General features: G+C 48.0%; 1 protein-coding gene across 1 annotated transcript in view; it reads left to right on the plus strand.

The window, feature by feature from the left end:
• LOC147422532 (acetylornithine aminotransferase, mitochondrial-like) overlaps positions 1-16,076 on the plus strand; it is a 101,579-nt gene extending 85,503 nt beyond the window's left edge. The window contains exon 3 of the mRNA XM_086503356.1: positions 15,224-16,076. Within this exon, the coding sequence (XP_086359482.1) occupies positions 15,224-15,772 (549 nt within the window). The 3' untranslated portion in view covers positions 15,773-16,076. The remainder of the gene's footprint in view (positions 1-15,223) is intronic.
• The last annotated feature ends 355 nt before the right edge of the window (positions 16,077-16,431 follow it).

Raw genomic sequence — 16,431 nt, forward strand, 5'->3', positions numbered from 1 at the left:
TCATGGGGAGCGAGAGAGAACAGATGCTGCCGCAGTAGCTAAACGTGCTATCTTCGAGGCTGGCTTGGATGGGGAGTAATCCGCATCCGAGCGTCCTCTAGATAGGCGCGACTGCAGCGAGTGCCTGGCCCAAGCCCAAGTAGAGCAAGCCGTACGTAAAGCAACCTCCTTTGTCCAAGAATCCTCATGAATGAATACATAGCATGGCGAGCACTGAGTATCAGCAAAGAGGTGAACCGCAATGTGTCTACATCCTCCTGCATCTGGAGGAGTCACCGCAAACTTGGCCAATGGCCAGAGAGTAGAAAGCAAGTCTGTAACTCCTGGGTCTCCCATGTGGTGAGAGAACTCTAGGACCTGTGTATGCAACCACTCCAACATTGAGTCGAGAGTCCACTCAGTCTGGTCCCTGCCACAAAGGGGAAAAGAGAAGCCAACCGATGAGTCCAAGGCCTCTATCCCCCTAGCTGCAGAACATGAACCCTGAAGGAGGCTGCCTCATGGTCTGCTGAGGAGTCACCGAGAAGACCTGTAAAGTCGTAGTCAAAGAAGTCCCATCGGTGCCGAATGTCGAAGCTCGTGAGACCACGAGGGACTGCGGCAAAGGGAGATGCCGGTACTTGTAGAGGGGGTCGCAAGAAAGGCTGTCCCTCTCTCGCCAAGCGACTCGTGGCAAAGGCGCTGCCAAGAGATCTCCTAGCAGCTGGAGATGTCCCTGCCCTCTGGGTCAACTGTGGATCTGGAGCGAGAGGGGGGGGTGTAGAAGCAAGGGGAAGAGGGGAAGAAGAGGGACGGGGGGGAGCGGCAGAGGTAGAGGGGCGAGGGGAAGAGGCGGCGGGAGTAGGAGACGGGGGAGAGGATGATGAGGAGAGGGGGAACTCTGGTGGGGAGGGGCTGTCGAGGGTGAAGCTGAGGTAGGGGCTGGGATAGGGACCTCATCCTGCTCAAGAGGACCGAAACGGTTCTCCGTGGAAACCCACTGTTGCTGGGTAGGCGCTTGAGGACCACTGTGAGTGCCAGGCTGTCACTGTGGCCCCTGCCGTCGTCGACCACAGACCTGCTGCCATCCCTCCTTCGCTGGAGCCTCAGGCTCGGAGGGTGGCTCTGCATGTGTGCGCTGTGTCTCTGCGTGTGGCTGCTGGCCAGCCTTTGCAGGTTGGGGCTGAGTCTGTGGTGTAGGTCGGGGCCTCCTCTGTGGACAGGCCTTCGCAAGATGGCCCATCTGTCGAAAAATGAAGCACTAGTTCGGGAGGCTCGAATACTCCACGCTCTGTCTAAACCAACCTCCACTCACCCGAGGCAGAAGAATGACCTTCGGGAGAGTGTGAGTGTCCCTAACCAGAACGCGAACTGAGGGAATGCCGGCCGCCTTGGCAGCTACTGAGGCTGTCGTGCGAGGTGTCTCCAAGATAGTCCCAATCGTTGAGCCTATCCTGGACAAAAGTGCTAGGTACTCCCTCCGCAAACCAAGAAAGCAGACGGAGATGGGGATGTTTGCCTCCTCTACCAAAACATCTGAAGCAAGGTCAAAACCATGTCTCTACTGTCGAAAGTTGGCTCGAGTTGCTCGGATGGTCAATGGACTCATGGCGATGACCTTGGACGCCAACTCGGGGGTCTCGAACTCGATCTGGTAGTAGCCTCGTCCGAGGATCTGAATCTCCAAGATCTTGCCCACCTCTGCAAGAAGGCGGGCATGGAGAAGGTCACACAACTCTCCTTTGCTGGGTCTGGTGCCGAGAATCTTGCAGATGACGGAAGTCGCCTGCAGACGATCCACCTCTGCGGCTAGGCTCGCTTGCTCTGTCGGTGATAGAGCAAGTCGAATGGAGAGCTCAGCGGAGTCAGGCGAGGGGGCTTCTTGAGAGTCCCTCTGAGGTGGAGCATGAGCGTCCATTAGTGTCTGCTGCCATGGAGAAGGGCCGATAGATGAAGTCGAGAGGTGGCTCTTTGCTGACCGAGCTCGCCGAAAACGCCGAGAGGATTGACGCGTTCAGCCGAGCAAGGCCCAGGCGAGGGGGCGGGGGGAAGCGACGCAGAGGGCTCGGGAGAGCGAAACGGGGTGGGCGAAATGAAGTGCGGCGGGGGGCTGAGGCTGGGGCGGGCGCGGCGGGCGCGGCTGAGGCTGGTGCGGGCTGCGGGGTTGCGCGCTGGGACAGAGCACAAGTTGCAGCGGGTAGGCAGGGCAGCGCGCTGGGAGCTTAAGGGGGAGTGATGGCGGGGGGGGGGGGGGGGGGGGGGGGTTGGTGCAGAGCGTGCGCGAGGGGGAGAGTGAGGGCAGCAGTGAGCAAAAAAAAAAACTCTTCTTTGTAATTTACCCTCTCAAATATAAAGAAATACCGAAAGGGGCGCCAATTTTGGGGCCTACAGGTTGTCGGCGTCTGCTCGGAGCATTCTAGCTTCCGAGCCGCGTGTGTGCTCAAGTGTTAATTCCCGTCGCAGGTGTCCTTTGCATGTTCTCTCTGTGTGTGTCTAAAGTAAAGAATTTCTGGTGAAAGCGCCCCATGGGCCGGTTTCACGAGCAACCAGAAAATTTTGAAAGCTTTCAATGCTTGGCTGGAAGAAGTACATGAGTCTTTCTGGACTTTAAAATCATGTATGATTACAGTGCCTGAATTACACGGCTCCTCAGCGATCGCTGTCTCTTCACACTTTTGGAGAGCGGGAATCGAGGGGGAAATCCATTTGCATGCTTTGCCACGCGAGAGTTCAAAAAATGATGACGTCTTGAAGTAGACCTTACAAATTCTTGATACTTTGCACGTCTCCCCAGGGCTTAAAAGTACTTTAGGAACCACCTAAAAACTCTTCAAAACCTGACAACCTTTTCATGCTTTCACCCTAATGTCTTAGAAGTATCTAGTCCTCCTCCATCCACGTACCATCAAGAGCTGGATAATTCCTTAACTTGACCAAATATCGGTGGCCAACTTACCCTGCACTCTCATTTCCTTATGTTCTAGGACTTACTCAAGTATAAGAATCTCCTCAGTTCTTATACCTCATGTTGCTCTTGAAGCTCCTGTCCTCTGGCGTCCTCCTTTTCCTTCCTCCTTGCGGCAGCCTGCCCACTTGGCACCTTGCTTTGACTTGCCTCCGCCCCGCCTCGCAGCCCCGTCCTCCTCGAGCTCCCCGTGGGCTGTTTTGAGCCTATTGGTAGCTTTCCGCGTTGTCCTCGACTTCTTCCTCAAGAGCAGACACAAAATGGCGGCCCCTTGCTTCACCTGAGAGGGACTCTACTGAAGCCCCCTTGTCTGACACCGTAGAGTGGACCCTTCGACTTGCTCTTTCGTCAAAAGAGCAAGCGAGCTTGATGGTCGAGGTGGAACAACTTCAAGCCACCTTGTTCATTTGCAAGATCGTTGGCACACAGCACTGCAGAGGCGAGGTTGGGGACCTGGTCCTGCTCCAGGCCCGACTCCTCACCGAAGTGGGCAAGATCATTGATGTGCAGATTCTGGGGAGAGGTTATTACCAGATAGAGTTTGAGTCTCTAGAGATGGTAGCCAAAGTGATCTCGATGAGCCTGCTCGGCATTTAGGCGGCTTGAGCTTACTTAAAACGCCATGACTTCGACCCAACTTTAGATGTGCTGGAGGAGGAGGCAGATCTTCCTATCTTAGTTTGCTTCCAGTCTTGAGGCGGGAGTACCTTCCCTGCTTCGATCTTGGGAGCAGCGGAGGGGGGGATTTGCGCAGCACCAGCCCACATGCACTGAGGAGCGCTTGAGACAGCCTCTTATATAGAACCCATTGTTAGTACACAACGAGGTCACATGGTTGGTGGACCCCATGTCTCATGGGGTCCCGACTCCCATGGTTGAGAGTCCAGCCCACACCTTGGGAGATTGGTTGTAGTTAACAACACTTCTTGAGGAGATTCAGAGCACCCAATGAGAGGGGTACAGAGCGTGTGTCAAGACATCTTCGAGGCTTTACCAGCAGAGTGGCACACACCTAGTGAGCCAACAGATGCCAGGCTCCAGCTGGATGGCGGCCTTTACTCGCCTTGAGGTCCTCATCATAGTAAGGGCTTGCTCAGACTCATGCCTTTGCATGTTTGTTAAGGTTTAGCGAGAGAGTCGCCTCCACAGAGTTACTAGTAAGGGACCAGAGGTAGCAGAATGTTGTCTCTTAATGGTTTCGAGTTATGGGCATCAGAGGGAGGGCCTGTGTGCTTGATCCTGACCCATCCGATCTTGAGAGTGGACATTGGAGGCTCTGGGCTTGGGAGAGTCGCTCTTTGTCGCAAGTACAGTGGGGACGACTGGGGTGTCACGTACTTGCCCTGTTGCTGTAGGTCACTGGCAAGAGGAGGGCCTCAGTTCAGTTTCTGACAGACTTCTAAGAGCGCTAGTGGGACAACAGACCAGAGTTACCCGGAACGCGGAACGGGAACGGCGACGGGCCTCCCTGCGGAACGGGGGAACGAGAATGGGCCCGGAACGGCAGGCTAAAAAAACACCCAAATATATATATTTTTTAGCGTTATGTGTTTGAATACAAGTAGTATTAGAGTCCTTTGACTCTAATACCCACAAAAAACACGATTCGAAGACCATTTAACCTTATTATGACTTGATTGGGATGTGAGGCGCCCAGAGTACATAGCCAGATGAACAACAATGAGCAAACACAATTTCCATAGTACATACACAATGCTCTCAAATAATTGCAAGAGTAGTAGTTAGAGATAACACTTTGGAATTAATTATGGCTAACATAGTAACAAGCCTCAAGGGCCGCCAGCGGCCAAGGTGCTACAAAAAAACCAAAGGGGGGCAAAGTTCAAACCAGACTTCAGTGACCACAATACCAAAAGACTGAAGGTGACAAATACCATAAAGATGCTAGTAGCTACAAATGGCAAAGAGGGCAAGGCTCAAGCAGCCATACAAAAAGGTAAGGATAAATGGCAAAGACTCAAGACTCAAGAGCCACTAGCCTGAGAGGCCTCCCAATCCGTAGTAGCCGGCTGTAAATCATGCACATCCTCCCATTCCTCATCATCAAGGTCTAGGTCCGGCTCGATCTCAGCCACAGATGAAGTACCTGGTGTTGGTGGATGTGCATCTCCATCCGCCTGAGAAGCCTCTTGCTCCATCTCCCACTGTGTAAAAGGATCTGTCTGTTTGTCTGTACTCTTGCAAAGCATTTTCAAATTTGCGCTGACGAAGACAAGATCATTAGCCTTCTCCACTCCAAGCCGATTTCTCTTCTTGGAAGCAATGTGGCTAAAGGTACTCCACAATTGCTCCAAGCATGAGGTACTAACTGACTGGCTGAGAATACGGATCGCCAATCTCTGAAGCTCAGGGCCATCATAGCCATAGTCCTCCCACCAAAGCACTGAACCTATTTTCCTGCGATCAATCTGAGCATCTGGACTGCCAAATGACCCCCGCATCTCTCTGTACTGTCTCAGCTGATCTCTGACAATGCGTCGCCCATCTCTGTCTAGAACCATCTTGTTTAAGATCTTTGTAAATTGGTTCATGACTTCCCTATCTGTCTCTTGCCCTGCACCTTGGAACTCTGGATCCACCATGTACGTTGCCCCGTGTAAAGGAGAGGCATATGAATTCCACCTCGAGCTGCAAAGCGCATGGATCTCCTCATATCGCTCTGCGTTCGGCTCAAGCTGTGCAAGCTGCTCAATCATGCGGTCCATTGCCTCATAAATCTTGCCAATGCAAGGATCCATGCCATCCAGAACTCGAAGCAAATGAACCACCGGTTTTACCTGTGCATCTAGACTCTTGAGCTCCTTCCAGAACTCAAGATCCTCTGCCTTATCCTTGCACAAAATCCCTGCAACTGTCTTTGCATAGGGGGAGGTGGTGAACTCATCACTGATGAAGACCTGTCGGACCGCATTTTGACATTCAGACAGCCTGCGTACAAGAAGAAAGTTGAATGCGAAGCGGGTATCTGAATACTTTAGAAGCACTTTGCCGCCCGACCTCTTGAGGTACTCACTCCGAACCAAGTTGTGATTGTTGATGAAATTAACCATCTTCACTGCATCAGCAATGACTGGAGCAATCCAGTCTAGCTTGCCGATGTCTTTTAGAAGGTTGTTCAAGCAGTGTGCCATGCAAAAGCATACTGTCACATGCGGATAGTGGCCCTCTATGATAGCTGCTGCTGCCCTGTTTGATGCCTCCCCATCTGTGACAAAGGCCACCACGTGTTGCTCACCGATGGTTTCTATGGCCGCTGTCCACTCTGCAGAGAGGACATCGGCGGACTTGCCACTCTCAGTGGCATCATGAGAGTGCACAAAGTACATCTCTCCACTGGAGTATGCGACGAGACCATGGATAGATCTCTTCCTTGTATCGCTCCACCCGTCGGCAATGAGGGAAACGCCATGTTTTGCCCAAAGACGCTGAATGTTGAGGGTTGCTTGCTCCACAATAGCCTTCTCTCGATTGAGCAAGGTGGTTCGGAGAGCCTCTGAAGATGGCGGCACATAGCCGGTGCCATACTCTCCAATCCGTTGCACCATGACTTTCCAATACTCCGACCTATTTCGATCAAACATAGAAGAGGTTAGTATCAAATAAGTGGAACCGACGATAACGAAAGAAATGAGAGAGAAGATTGATAAATCATAAAACAATGAACATACCTCGCTGCGACAAATGGGATATGGTCGTGATAGAAGAATCGGGCCACGGCCGCATCCACCTCTTCCTTCTTCTTTGGGTCCCAAGAGGTGGCAAGGGTCTTTTGGCGACGAATTGGACCTTTTGAAGATGCACCAACACCTACACCGGGTAGAGAGGAAGAAGGGAAAATGAGGGTCTTTGGATCAATACCTTTGCGTGCCGGCTTGGCTTTATGGTTAAATTGCCGATCCTTTTCCTCGAGCTCCTTCCTCTTCTCGATGGTTACGTTGGCACAAAATTTCACCTCATGTCCCGGCACTCGAAGAAAGTGTGCCCTCACTTTGTCATGCCCCCCTTTCCGCGTGTAAGAGCATAGCTTGCATCCCCATGCACGAGAACCTCCCGCCGTCGACAAGGTGCCCTCCGAGGTCACTTCATCCCACCACGACCATTCCTTCGCCTTTTGTGTGTTGCCCGCATGAACGGAGGGGGTTGAACGAGAAGAAGAGGCCATGGATTATCCGTGAAAGAGAGAGAGCTTGATCTTTGAGGATTTGAGAGAGAGAGATAGCTTGAGAGAGGGCTTGAGAGAGAGAGAGGCTTGATTCCGTTCTTGCTTGAGGCTTGAGCAATGAGAAGTTGAGATAGAGAGCTTGAGACTCGAGAGAGAGGCTTCACCTCTTGGAAGTTGAGACCGAGAGAGAGTTTGACCCTTGAGCCTTGAGGGTTAGTCCAAGAGAGAGAGAGGTTATGGCTTGAGAGCTAGAGGCTAGGCCCCTATGGCTTGAGAGTCGAGACTTGAGAGTTGAGAGCAAGGGAGAGATGGCCCCCTTCAAACTTCCTTGATGCTTTGGTGAAGAATGGGGGAAGGGGGGATTTATATAGGGCTGTAAAATTTAAATGGCCGTTGGCTGCCCAAATCTCCCAAACAACTATATTTTTAAAAGTTGAAAAACTGCCCGTTTCTGCCCGTTGCTGCCGTTCCGGCCGTTCCGCCCCGTTCCAGCCGGTCCGTTCCGGTGATGGCCTGCCTGTCGGAACGGCAGTCCGTTCCGATGCGTTCCCTGAATTTTTGACCGGCCGGAACGCCGTTCCGGCGTTCCAAGGCCCCATATAGGCGTTCCCCGGTAACACTGCAACAGACACGGAGGAGAGTCACCATGTATCAAAGGCTAGTTGCCCATTGAGCTACGACAATTGGGAGTTGGTTGGTCTACAGTGGCCATTCGGTGGCTATGCCGCTATGACCACCCACTTGAGAATCACAAAGGCACTGTCTATGGGACTGCCCCATGGTACAACAGGTTGGGCTTCGGATTCTATGGCTGATGCAAGCCCTGTCGTCAGCTAGGCAACACTCTTGGGGTGTTACCGCTTGGTCCACCCTCACGCGCCTAGCACTTCGTTTTGAGTTGTCTTCAGCTAGCCGGATGATTGTGATACAAGAGGGAAAGCCTACACTCTAGCCTACCACAGAGCTTATGCCTCACGAGTGGAGCAGTGATAGAGCGCTTTGTTTGTTACCATATACATGTGGTATTGATGTGTGTGAACACACTAGGACCGCCGGGGCATTTTTTCCCTCTTTAGGAGGTTTTTTTCCCCGTGCATTGTATATACGCCCATCACTCTAGGGCTATCTATCTTTCCATTGCACACTAAGTAACATACTCTCTATTGTGTGCCTTGAGCTTCCTTTGTCTTCTCCAAGGTGTGTGCGTTTCTCTGCAACCCTAATTCCAACAATTGGTATCAGAGTAGGTTGCGTCCTCCCGGGCTTAGTCGCCAGCTGCTCCAGCACGTGCTTGCTCACTTTCTCTGATTTTAGTGAGCTTTGGCAAGCATTTGCTCAAATTTTTTGATTCGGGCTCATTTTGGCTTCCGTTTCCACTATAGGCAGTGCTGCACAGGCTATTTCACCATTTTGTGCAGAATTTTTGTCAGTGCCATTTTCAGCATAACAGGTGCCTTACAGTCTTCTACAGTTTGTGCTATATAGTACGTGTTGTTCTCGCTTCGTTTCTCCTCTTTTCAGGCAGTTTTCACATCAGGTGCAACATTTACCATGGCTGACAACAACAGAGATGAGTTCAAGACGTTTGCTGCTGAGGACAGGTTGGATGGAGACAATTACCCTATGTGCGCTTACATGATACAACATGTTCTTGTGTCAAAGGGCGTCTGGAATATTGTGCAGGGCATTGATGTACGTCCTGGTTCTGAGGATGCAGGCGATGTTGAGGATGTTGCAGGTCTTGCTGCAAGGATTGTTGCTATGAGAGTTGTTTTGCCTACGGCAGAACAATCTTGTTGGGATGTAAAAGATGCGCAAGCTCATGCATAGATTGCGTTGTCTGTGAAGCGCATCATTGTTCCTCACATTCGTTCAACAAAATCTGCAAAACAGGCTTGGGATATATTGGCTGGTCTTTATGCAAGTCGCAATGAGGCTAAAATTGCTTTGCTTCGTAAAGATTTGGAGTCGAAGATTATGCATGAGGAAGATGATATGGACGCTTTCCTTGCTGGTGTCAAGGATATCAATGAGCAGCTTATTTCTGCAGGTGAAGTCATTTCAAACAGTTCCCTTGTGCAGACTGTTCTTGATGCTTTATCAAATTCTTACCAGACTTTTGCGAGTACTTGGAGACTTATGACCCAAGGAAATCTTGAAGTTGTCAAGTTTGATGCATTATGCACATTGCTGTTGCAAGAGTCACTTTTAAAAAAAAACAGGACTAGACAGCTTGCAATTGAACAGGCTTTTATTGCTTCTCAAAGAAAGGGTGGTAACAGCAATGCAACCACTTCTTATGGTTCTGCTGCGAGTGGCAATACTTCTGTTCCCAATGCTTCTGCTGGCAACACTTCGTTTGGAAATTCTGGTGATAAAGACAAAAAGAAGATGCGTTGCCATTATTGTAAAGCTAATGATCACTTGATCAAGCAGTGTCCTAAGTTGAAGGCCAAAGAGGCTAAGAAGAAAGAGGGTGGTTCCAATGCAAATGCTGGTTCCACTACAAATGCAGCCATTGTTGAGTCTTCTGTGAAGGAGACTATGTTGCTGATGTTGATGCAGAATGGGCTTTTAGTACAGAGTTCACTTACAATCTTGCTCTCCATGATGCATGCATGTCAGTTGCTGCATATTCACATGTGTGGTATTTTGACAGTGGTGCTACAAAGCACACATCATGAATTATTCACCTCTCTCAAGTCTGTCCCTCATGGGAATTCAGTCACTTGTGCCAACAATGCCTCTTATCCGGTTCAGGGAGTTGGAAAGATTGTGCTTACTGCTGCAAATGGCAGTTTCTTTACACTTGTTGATGCACTTTATGTACCTAGGATCAAGAAGAATCTCTTGTCTGTATCCGCACTTGCTAGACTTGGACTTGTGGTCAAATTTGTGGATGATAGATTTACAGTTCATGATCTCAGTTTTGGTGATAAAATTGTTGCATCTGGCCTTTTGTGCCGTGGACTGTATAAGCTCACTTTGTATGACAAATGTGGACAAAATTTTGCAAATGCTGTTGCAGATTCAAGGGCTATTTCAGATGCAAAACTTTGGCATGCACGTTTTGGTCATCTGAATTTTACCAGTTTGCTGCGTTTGCAGAAATCTGATATGATTGCTTCTTTGCCGCCTCTTGAAGCACCTGTCAAACATGTCTGTGAAGGCTGTATTTTGGGTAAGATGCAGCGTTCTAAGTTTCCAAAGGATGGTTCAGTTCGGGCCACATGCAGGTTGCAGCTTGTGCATAGTGATGTTTGTGGGCCCATGCAAACTCCGTCCTTGGGCAATTACCTTTACTTCGTGACTTTCATTGATGATTACTCCAGGCATGCATGGGTATTTCCGCTTAAAGCGAAGTCCGAAGTTTTTATGTGCTTCAAACAATTTCTAGCTATGGCTGAAAATGTCTCGAAATGTACTATGGGCACCCTCCGTTCCGATTGAGGGGGGAGTATATGTCTCATGAATTTAATGCATTCTTGGCTAGTCGTGGGATAAAACACCAATGTACAGTGCCTTATACGCCTCAGCAAAATGGTGTTTCTGAGAGGAAAAACATGTCACTTACGGAAATGGCACGATGTATGGTCAAAAGTCGAGCTTTGCCACTTCCTTTTTGGCTTGAGGCCATCATGTGTGCCACTTATGTACTTAACAAGTGTCCTACGAAAGCTTTGCAGTCTATTACTCCATATGAAGCATGGCATGATAGGAAGCCTTCTATTGAGCACATGCGTGTTTTTGGCTGTTTGGCATACGCTTTGGTGCTACAAATACAACGTAGAAGGCTGTCAAATGTATTTTTGTTGGTTATAGTGTTGAAAGCAAAGATAACAGGTTGTATCATCTGCAAACAAAGCTTATTCTGGTTTCACGGGATGTAGTGTTTGTGGAAGATTCTGTTCAGTCCTTGCTGTCATGTACTAGAGATAGTAATGTAAGCTCACAGGACATTTATGACACTTTGTTGCCTCTTTTCATGGGTAAAAATAGGAATGTAAATTCCTATGAGGCAAATGTACAGCCTATGGGGGTTTTCGAAAATGTTATAGATCAGCCTATTACTGATGCAGATGTACATGATGTCCTTGATGAGGAAAGGGCTGAAAATGAGCAAGCTAGAGGTATGCCAAAATGGCTGGTGCACACTTTGCGTGACAATAAATTGGATGCACCTTTGTCTAGTCGTACTCGTTCAGGCTCTCGCCATGCATCTTATGCATCAGATTGTTATGCTTTGGCTGTGTCTAGCTTACATGATGTTGAGGAACCTCTGTCTTTTGATGAAGCACAGAATTCAAAAGATTGGATGGTTGCCATGCAATCAGAATATGATGCACTTATAGAAAATGACACATGGACTTTATGTGATTTTCCTCATAGCAAAAAGGCCATTGATACGAAGTAGGTTTACAAGTTGAAACGCAAGCCGGATGGTGAGATCGATCGCCGTAAGGCTCGACTTGTTGCAAAGGGTTATGCACAACAAAAAGGCATAGATTATGAAGATACTTTTGCTCCCACTTGTCGTATGACTACTGTGCGTTTTCTATGTGCATTGGCAGCTCATTTTGGTTGGGATGTACATCAATCAGACATTGTTACTGCTTTCTTGAATGGTGACATATTTGAGGAAGTTTATGTAACGCAGCCTCGCGGTTTTGTTAAGAAAGGACAAGAGGACAAAGTGTGCAGATGTAAGAAGGCTTTCTATGGATTGAAGCAATCTCCTCGTGCTTGGTATGAGAAAGTTGACACTCATTTGGTCAAACAAGGCTTTCGTAACAGTCCAAGAGAAAGCACATTGTATGTAAAGCGTGAGGGTGATGTACTTCTCATTGTGGTTCTTTATGTAGATGATTTGCTGATCATTGGACCAAATGAGAGACATATTGCTGAATTTAAGGCTGATTTGAATGCTACTTTCAAGATGAAAGATTTGGGGCTGTTGCATCATTACTTGGGTATATAGTTTAAGCAGTGTAATGGTGGTATTGCCTTGTGTCAGAAAAGTTACATAGAGACATTACTATGTAAGTTTGAACTAGAGGATTGCAAACCTATTGCCACTCTCATGGAAACAGGTTTGAAACTGAGTCTTCATGATGCTGGTGATCCTGCAGATGTCACTCTTTACCAAACTGTTGTTGGATGCCTCATTTATGTATGCAACACGAGGCCGGATATTTAGTTTGCAGTCTCATAGGTCAACAGATTTATGCATAGCCCAGAATCTAAGCATTGGCAGGCTGTCAAGAGGATTTTCCGCTACCTTAGTGGCACTTTACATCTTGGCTTGTTTTATCCCAAGGGGAGATCATTGCCGCCAGACTTACATGCTTTTTCGGACTCAGATTGGGCTGGTTGTTTTGACACGCGAGTGTGCACAAGTGGTTTTCGTTTCATGCTTGGTAGTTCATGTATATCATGGTTGAGCAAGAAACAACGTATTGTGGCCAGTTCGAGTTGTGAGGCTGAGTACAGGGTAGTCTTCACAGGTACGGTTGAGTGTGTATGGCTCAGACGCCTTATGGCTGATTTAGGTGTTGGACAGGACACTGCCAACACTATCTACACTGACAGTCAGAGCGCATTGGCAGTTGCGAGGAACCCAGTTTTTCATGCTTGCACAAAGCACATTGAGGTGCATTACCACTATGTCGGGGAGAGGCTCTCAGCAGGAGAGATCAGCTTGGCTTATGTGCCAACACAGGACAACCTTGCAGATCTTTTCACAAAGGCATTGTCTCGTGAGAAGCTTTAAGCTTTCCGCAAAGCTTTGGGCTTACTCCCCTTTGTGGATTGATCATGTCCTCAGGGCATGACACTTCCCTTTACTCATGTGCCAGCTCTCGTTCACCGCATCACTCCAGGGGGGATTTGTTACCATATACATGTGGTAGTGATGTGTGTGAACACACTAGGACCGCCGGGGCATTTTTTCCCTCTTTAGGAGGTTTTTTCCCCCCGTGCATTGTATATACGCCCATCACTCTAGGGCTATCTATCTTTCCATTGCACACTAAGTAACACACTCTCTATTGTGTGCCTTGAGCTTCCTTCGTCTTCTCCAAGCTGTGTGCGTTTCTCCGCAACCCTAATTCCAACATTGTTGGGAGCTTATCTGCAGCGTGACTCTGTGGTCATTTGGAGAGCGCGTTGCTTCCGCATCTTCGAGGCCCGGCTACTTTACGAGATATCTGGCTGGAGCAAGGTGGAAAGGTACATCAGGTACGGTATATTATCCAAACATAAGGGACATACTTTTGTACCGAGTACTTTTTTAGGTACGTAATCAATACGTAACATTTTTAAACAACCTTGTATTTATTCAATTTTTCATGGACCTTTAACCCAGTGACGTGCTAGACTTATAATGAATACATTATACAATGCTTAAGCCTTAAACTGAAAACTCAAGCAGCAAGCTAGACACTTAAACAAGTTATAGGAAACTAGGTCTTGTAGGCATGTGAAGGCCTTTGTGCAACTCTCTGCAACAAGAGTCTGCTTTTTGGGTTTGTTAAATTTCATACAGGGGGTTTTGTTGGCCTTCACACTTTCCAAGCCTTTCAAACACCAAATAACCTTATCGCATGCATGAGGTGCCCACACGACTCCAGAGAGGATGACCGGAATTTTTTTTTTAATGATCACGTACGGATCCGTGGCACGTTTAACATGTACGGATCCGTACCATATGGATGTACCATATTGTACGGATCCGTACGTTCATACGGATGCAACATTGGGCTGGAGCTGATCCATACTCTTTGCGGACAGTTTATAAGGCTTCAGGGCAGCTCCGACTGTATGCCGGAGCGCCGCGAGGCATTCCTAGGACTTTGGTGTCCAAGGCCTTTTTACACCAGGGTCCATGGGGCTCCTAGATGGCACTACTGGCCACTTGTGTGGTTGTTTCCTCCTCCCATATCCTGACTTAGCTGTCATTGTACATATCTCATTTTTTCATTGGGAGGGTCTCCCCTCATGCTGATGTATCCCCCTCTTGTCTTGGCAGTTTGTAGCCCGCTGGGCAGTTTTATTAACTAATAGAAGGTTCCTTTTCTTGGAAAGAAAAAGGCCTCTCCTTACCCTTCTTTCAGAAACACCCAATCATCTTCACTCAACTGCAAGTTTCATTGATGTTTTTCCGTGAGAAGAAAAATCGTCTAAGTTTTGATACCAATGTAAGTGGCAAGCCATTGGAAAGGCGGTGAAATCACTGCTACAATTATCGAACTGGACCAACTGCAAACACTTGAAAACTTGAAAGGGAAAACTTCACGATGTAGATAAGAGATACGGAGTGGCAGAGTTCCACTCCTAGTAGAATTGGCCCTTAAGTTAGGCACCCTTTTTGGTATTTTTTTTTCGGTACTACTGGGGAGTCGCTATGCAATCTTGCCACCATGCACCAAGGCTCATCTTTAAAGGCACTAAGGCCCAAAAGTAGGTGATACAAAAGCTAGGCACCCCAAAAGCTACTCTTCTAAAAATAGTTTCCCCAAAAGCAAACTGGCGCCCCAAAAGGCTCTGCAAAGTCAATGCTTGCACCGGCACCAAAAAGCATCCAGTGACCAAATCTGCCACGTCAGCGGCCGTACGGCATGCCACATCATCATGCTGTGAAATACTCCTGCTATATATGGCAAAAAATCCAGGACTGTTTGTACACTTCTCTGTCTCTCTCATCCGGCTGGTCGGGTACTGCCACGTTATCACTTTGTGATAATGTTTCAGATAATTAATCTAGTGTGCCACTCTCTTGCTAGTTTATCGCTTTTTTGATGGAAATTGTAATGGTTGATTGATTAGATGAATGAAAGTGTATTACAAGAAAACAATCACATGGCTTCATCATTGCCATATTCCCCAGTGCTGAAACTTCTTAAAAAATTGAGCATCATACAAGGGATGTCCATCCATAATTCTCTTGCTATGCGTTCATCTCATTCTTATGCTTTTGCTTTGTTTTTTAGCTCACCATGCTTTCTAGTATTGTGCATAATTCCTTTCTGCATTGTTGCTGGTGCAGTTGGGCGTATTTAATCACATCTTGTGTGCCTTTTTGTTTGCATATCTTGTAGGTGCAATGTGGGCTTGGTCGTACAGGTCGATTGTGGGCACATGAAGCCTATGAGGTTGAGCCGGACGTCTTGACTGTTGCTAAACCCCTTGCAGGTGGCCTTCCGATTGGTGCTGTTTTAGTGAAAGAAGCAGTGGCCTCAACTATTGAGTTTGGTGATCATGGAAGTACATTTGCTGGTGGGCCTCTTGTTTGTCATGCTGCTCTCGCGGTATTGGATCGGATACAAGAGCCTGGATTTTTGGAGAATGTAGCAAAACACGGACACCTTCTGCGAAGCTTATTGTGTGAGAAGCTTGGGAGTAATCCACACGTAAAAGAGGTCCGTGGAACGGGTCTGCTTGTTGGTGTTGAGCTTGATGTGTCTGCTTCACCTGTGGTGAAAGCTGCTCTTGAGAAGGGACTCTTGGTTCTGACAGCAGGTAAGGGGAATGTTATTAGGCTTGTGCCTCCCCTGATTATTTCAGAGCAGGAGATCAGGCATGCGGTGACAATTTTGTTGGAGTGTATGCCTGCCCTTGACCAGCAGACGTTGTACAAGTTTGTTTAATCTGTCAAATTCTCAACTTTGCACCTGCTCTTTCTGTGGTCAGCTGCTGATTTCATGGTCACCTTTGGGGGGCCTACTTTGGAATTTTGGCCTACTTTTGGAAAAAGTAACTGTGTTCCTATGATATAGCTTTTACTGGCTTTTAATAAACGACCGGCAAGGCACACACCTTTTTGGCCTACATAGTAAACTGTTGGGAGCAATTGTGGACCGCTGGATAAAGCTTGCAGATTAGTGCCACATGGCCAATTGATGATGGCAAACTTTTCGACCTACCTGTTGCAAAAGCTTTAGTGTTTGGCTATATTTTTTAAGCTTTGGAGATAAAGTAATGATGGTTTGAAGTGGTGATCCTCTAAATCATTGTTGGTTTCTTTAATGCTAAATCTTGAACTTAAGAAACCAATGATAACTATTAACCGTTGCATACATTTCTTCAACATCTCTCTCTCTCTCTCTCTCTCTCTCTCTCTCTCTACTACGATTGAGAAGAGGAGCTACAGAGTATTGACGGAGACTACAACACAGGATTCGAGCCGTACTTTCTTGACGTCCAAGAGTGCAGATGAGGATGGATCTCTACCATATCTCCTCCCCCCCCCCCCCCCCCCCCCCCCCTTTCATTGTACTACACATTGGATCGAGCACCTTTTGTATTA

Source organism: Adiantum capillus-veneris, chromosome 27, assembly GCF_014529385.1.
Source record: "Adiantum capillus-veneris isolate H3 chromosome 27, ASM1452938v2, whole genome shotgun sequence".
Lineage (NCBI taxonomy): Eukaryota > Viridiplantae > Streptophyta > Polypodiopsida > Polypodiales > Pteridaceae > Adiantum > Adiantum capillus-veneris.